Source organism: Triticum urartu, chromosome 6A, assembly GCF_056163025.1.
Source record: "Triticum urartu cultivar PI428250 chromosome 6A, HENAU_Tu73, whole genome shotgun sequence".
NCBI classification, from domain to species: Eukaryota; Viridiplantae; Streptophyta; class Magnoliopsida; order Poales; family Poaceae; genus Triticum; species Triticum urartu.
Window position 1 is genome coordinate 485,131,058 of NC_141878.1, and position 5,249 is coordinate 485,136,306.

Consider the following 5,249-nt stretch of genomic DNA (forward strand, 5'->3'; position numbering starts at 1 on the left):
CAGTCGTCGCCATTGAACTCTTGAATAGATCTGAAGCACCTACACCAAATCTCACCACAAGACAAGAAATTCTAACCTCACCGTAGACTATATCCAGATGGATGAACTTGAGGAAGATCAAAGCCCAGAAGACAAACGGAAAGAGGAAACGCCGCCATCCGCCCAAGCACCGCATCTGCGAAGACTAAAAAAGCCTCAGAGTGGAGGCAATGAAATTCCCCTCCCCACCACTAGCCATCGAAGCGGCAGACAAAGAGAAGGCGAATCCATGAGCTCGTGGGTGAAACATGGAGGTGAGAGTTTGCCGCCAAGTGCAGAGGAGGAAATGCTAGATATGTCTGACATAAGATTTTGAATGGTGATAGTTTGCCCTAGACGCCTATCAGTGTTTTGGTATATCCTCCTTTTGACAATACAATACAACCATTTAACCAATAATCGTAGGAAAGAAGATATGTACTAGGATGATTAATAATGACACAAACAATGGTGACCCGACACTTGTCCCTTGAATCGCTCCCATGAGTCGCGAGGAGAACAGGAAAAAGAGTGCGTACGTAGGAAGAAGAGGGGTACCTTCTGCTACCACGTGGCAATGAAAGAAAGAAAGTGAGAGAGATATTAGCTATAGTAGCAATTTCCACATTAGACCACTACATTATACTACTCCCCGGCATGCATTCCCACGGTAGTATTATTCAGAATCAAAGAGATTGACACGGGGCCAAGTCAAGAATAAAGAAAAAGGAGGGAGAAAAACGGTCTCACAACGCTGCACAAAATCGGGCCGATCGAACTGCGCCCTCACAGCTGTCCCGTGCAAGCGTCAACCCATCTGACCGCACATGCTCTTTGAATCTGTGATCGGGATGCTAACCTACTACTACTCGTAGCGGGCCATTATTTTTGCTTGAATGCCAATTCCGAAAGGAGGTTCGAAAAATAAAAATAAAAAGGACATTTTATCTCGTCAATCAAAAAACAAAAAGCTAAGGCCTCCTTTGGTTTGAAGGAATTTCATAGGAATTTTAAAGGATAGGATTCTTATAAGATTTTTTCCTTTAGAGCCCTTTGGTTTATAGGAATAGATTCCTATTCCTACATAGGATTGGTTCCTATCCTCCACATTTTATAAGAAAATAAAAATAAGCCTAGATTCAATGGAAAAGTTCCTTTGGTGTCAACCAAATGACATCTCGTTTTCTATTTCTACTCATAGGATCTGAGATACATGCCATTGTATTTCCTATAGAATTCTTATTCCTGTGATAATCCTATTCTATGACCCAAAAGAGGCCTAAAGACGGGAAGGTGCGTGCATGCTCGCGACCATTTCCCTGACGACGGACCAAAGGGTGAGTTCAACACCTGTCATTCCGACCGTGGAACAAATCAAGCGTTTTCCGCATGCATTTCGAGGCAAAAGGCTGCTTTAACCGGTCAGTGTTTAGTGTTTACCACAAGAATCGCGTAGAGAATGACTCACGTTAGAAAGCGTAAAAAGAAGCGGCGCTGTCAGTAGATATACGCAGGCCAATAGAAATATCTCGGGGCCAGCTGAGCTGCTGCGACGTCTACGTGACGATGAAGTGGCCAGGTAAGGAGGACGGGGCTGGGATATTATCAGAGAAGAGCACTGTGTAGTACAATAAGTAACTACTCAAGCAAGCGTGCGGCCAAAACACAGCAGGATTATGGGAGCATAGAGGAGGGAGGGGCGAAAGGGAGAGGGGTGAGCTGTTGGGGCTTCGATCTCCGTCTGGCGCGCTGGAAAGCCGGACGGGACTGCTCCTTCCTGCTGCTCCGTGGATTGGCTAATTGATTGATTAGATTAGGCTCGCTCCGTCCAGCTCTTGCCCGATTAAACTGTGCAATAATTCGGTGTGAGCCTCACACGCAGCAGTGGCAGGCAGGCAGCGCGTGGTTAAGATTTTTAGGGGGGCGCCAGGCCCGGCCGAGGGCAGTGCCGGAGACCAGCGACGCTCGCTGCGGCTCGCATTCCCCTCACCGCCAATCTATAAATACCTGCCACGCCCCTCGCATTTCCCTCCACACCCAGCCACCACCACCACCACCCATCTCCTCTCCTCTCCCCCCTCCTCGTCTTCCTTCTCCGACTCCTTCGGGGCTCCTATCCTTTGCAGCTGACGGAACCGACGAAAGCCTTTCGTTGACATGGCTGCTTTCGTCCTCTTCCTCTGCTTGCTCGTGCCGCTCGTCCTCGCGTGCGCCGTCCGCGCCAGGAAGAAGGGCGCCGGCGGGAGGTCGTCGTCGGGCGGCGGCGGCGGCAAGAAGGGCGGCAGCAGCAGCCTGCCGCTGCCGCCGGGGTCCATGGGGTGGCCGTACGTGGGCGAGACCACACAGCTCTACTCCTCCAAGAACCCCAACGTCTTCTTCGCCAGGAAGCGCAACAAGTACGGGCCCATCTTCAAGACGCACATCCTCGGGTGCCCCTGCGTCATGGTGTCCAGCCCCGAGGCCGCCAAGTTCGTGCTCGTCACTCAGGCGCACCTCTTCAAGCCTACCTTCCCGGCCAGCAAGGAGCGGATGCTGGGCCCCCAGGCCATCTTCTTCCAGCAGGGGGACTACCACGCCCACCTCCGCCGTCTCGTCTCCCGCGCCTTCTCCCCCGAGGCCATCCGCGGCTCCGTCCCCGCCATCGAGGCTATCGCCCTCCGCTCCCTCGGCTCCTGGGAAGACCTGCAAGTCAACACCTTCCAGGAGATGAAGACTGTGAGTGCTTCTTCTTCTTCCTCCTCTTCCATTCCCCGCCACTTGCTCTGCTTTCCTCTGCTCTGCTCTAGTGCTAAATGATTGGAGCTCGAGGCTGATCGTTGTGTTGGTGTTATGGCGCAGTACGCTCTGAATGTGGCATTGCTGTCCATCTTCGGGGAGGAGGAGATGCAGTACATCGAGGAGCTGAAGCAGTGCTACCTGACGCTGGAGAAGGGGTACAACTCGATGCCGGTGAACCTGCCGGGCACGCTGTTCCACAAGGCCATGAAGGCCCGGAAGCGGCTGGGCGCCATTGTGGCCCACATCATCTCGGCCCGGCGCGAGCGCGAGCGCGGGAGCGACCTCCTGGGCTCCTTCATGGACGGTCGCGAGGCGCTCACCGACGACCAGATCGCCGACAACGCCATCGGCGTCATCTTCGCCGCGCGCGACACCACCGCCAGCGTGCTCACGTGGATGGTCAAGTTCCTCGGCGACAACCCCGCCGTCCTCAAAGCCGTCACCGTAAGTCGCCGTCATTTCATGAACCCAGCTGACCCGCTAGGCACCCGATCGAAAAGCAGCGACTGACCCGTTCATCATACAATCAACAGGAAGAGCACGCCGAGATCGCGAGGGAGAAGGCGTTGTCCGGCGAGGCGCTGTCGTGGGCCGACACGCGGCGGATGCGGGTGACGGGCCGGGTGATCCAGGAGACGATGCGGGTGGCGTCCATCCTCTCCTTCACCTTCAGGGAGGCCGTGGAGGACGTGGAGTACCAAGGTGAGCAGAGCAGAGGCATCAATCGCTTTGGTCGTTTGAGGCAGCGCAGTGCTGTGCTCCGCTGTCCTTCTCGGAGCACAGCAGTGCGCTGCCTGCGCATGAACTGGCTCGGAAAGGACGCGCTCCTAACTCAAGGGAAACTCGCAACTCACCTCGACTTGCTCTCCTCTGTGCGTGCAGGGTACCTGATTCCCAAGGGCTGGAAAGTGCTTCCCCTGTTCCGGAACATCCACCACAACCCCGACCACTTCCCCTCCCCCGAAAAGTTCGACCCTTCACGATTCGAGGTCAGCATCATCATTCACAGCCCTCTGTTTGACGAGTCTCTTCTTCGATTTCGATTGATCGTTATCTGATTATTATACGTCTTGGTTCGTGACTGCAGGTGGCCCCCAAGCCCAACACGTTCATGCCGTTCGGGAACGGGACCCACTCGTGCCCCGGCAACGAGCTGGCCAAGCTGGAGATGCTCGTCCTCTGCCACCACCTCGCCACCAAGTACAGATGGTCCACCTCCAAGTCCGAGAGCGGCGTCCAGTTCGGCCCCTTCGCCCTCCCCATCAACGGCCTCCCCATGACCTTCACCCGCAAGGACAAGAACAAAGCCTGACTCCTCCTCGTTCCCAAAGGAAAATCAACGGCACGATAGAGGCGACGCCGTGGCACATGCGAGCGAGCTGGACCGGCTCCGTCCGCGTCCGCGGCGGTCGCCGTCGGAGGGGACACTTGCAGCCGTGGGCGCCGCGGCGGGAGCGGCAGCGCGCTGGCGGAGGCCGATCGGAGAGAGCACGGGCCGTCAAAAGTCCTCTGTACAGATTCTTGAGCCAGGACCATGACGGCCGGGCGAGACGAGACCAAGAAAAATCCCGCTCTTGAAAACACACACAGACGTAGGCATTCTCAGCTAGGGAGATCCGGCGCCACAAAGAAGTGGCGCCCAACTGTAAAACCAACCATTTTTTATCCTTTTTTCCTTGAGATTTTCATTGTTTTTGGCAACACCTATACTAGTATAGCAGGAGGAGAGAAGAAGACAGCAGACTGACAGGCCCTGATTGGGGTGTAAGATGGGCTGCCCGCCTGAAAGCAGGCTGGCAGCTAGGCCGAATAATCAATGGATCGCGGCAAAGGGCCAAAAGGAGGCCCCCGGGAGAGCGACCCCTCTGTATTGTTTGTTACACGTCAATGCAAACTGGAAAATGGCTTTCGTTTCTTGTGTGGATGGAATGGCATACGACTACGTACCTGTGATCTGTTTCTGAATATACAAAAAGCAGTACTAGTGCTAATCAACTGTCTCGATGCTACTCGTAGTTGAGAGTAGTAGTAAGCAACACTCGTTCCCGATCGCCTCGTGCGTGTCCGTGCATGCTTCGAAGCAACGAAGTCCACGCTGCACAAAGTAGAAAGTACACCTCCATAAAATATCGCATGGGCTCTTGGCGGGGGCGGGGCAGACAATCATGCAGGCTTGTGGTCGAGGTTGATGCTCTAGAAACAAAGCCACTGGCTGGCCTCTGTGATTCTGGAAGGCTAGCTCTTCGCTCCCCTGGTGGAGGTGGAGGTGGAGTCCTGTCTCCACTTAGTTTTGTTTAGAGCAACCGCTCTTGGGGTTCTACTAGAAACTACTCCAAGGAGCTCGACTCCAAGGTGATGTGTGTTTAGCCAAGGCGAAAGTCCAGTTATACACCCGACCTCAAATGAGTTGGGGATGAACTATAACTTGAAAAACATTTTTAAAATGTTTAAGA

The 5,249-nt window shown here is 54.3% G+C and overlaps 1 protein-coding gene across 1 annotated transcript; it reads left to right on the plus strand.

The window, feature by feature from the left end:
- The first annotated feature begins 2,035 nt into the window (after positions 1 to 2,035).
- Positions 2,036 to 4,712, plus strand: CYP707A1 (cytochrome P450, family 707, subfamily A, polypeptide 1). Its single transcript, XM_048679551.2, has 5 exons — positions 2,036 to 2,733; positions 2,857 to 3,240; positions 3,330 to 3,498; positions 3,679 to 3,785; positions 3,884 to 4,712. Exons 1-5 carry the CDS (start codon positions 2,176 to 2,178, stop codon positions 4,106 to 4,108), a joined length of 1,443 nt encoding a protein of 480 aa, XP_048535508.1. The 5' UTR covers positions 2,036 to 2,175; the 3' UTR covers positions 4,109 to 4,712.
- The last annotated feature ends 537 nt before the right edge of the window (positions 4,713 to 5,249 follow it).

What these genes read in the sequence shown, in the direction of transcription:
- CYP707A1 (XM_048679551.2), top strand. Translation starts at nt 2,176, where the DNA reads ATGGCTGCTTTCGTCCTCTTCCTCTGCTTGCTCGTGCCGCTCGTCCTC. An exon ending in CCTTCCAGGAGATGAAGACT is followed by an intron (nt 2,734 to 2,856) that starts GTGAGTGCTTCT and finishes GTTATGGCGCAG; the next exon opens with TACGCTCTGAATGTGGCATT. An exon ending in GGAGGACGTGGAGTACCAAG is followed by an intron (nt 3,499 to 3,678) that starts GTGAGCAGAGCA and finishes CTGTGCGTGCAG; the next exon opens with GGTACCTGATTCCCAAGGGC.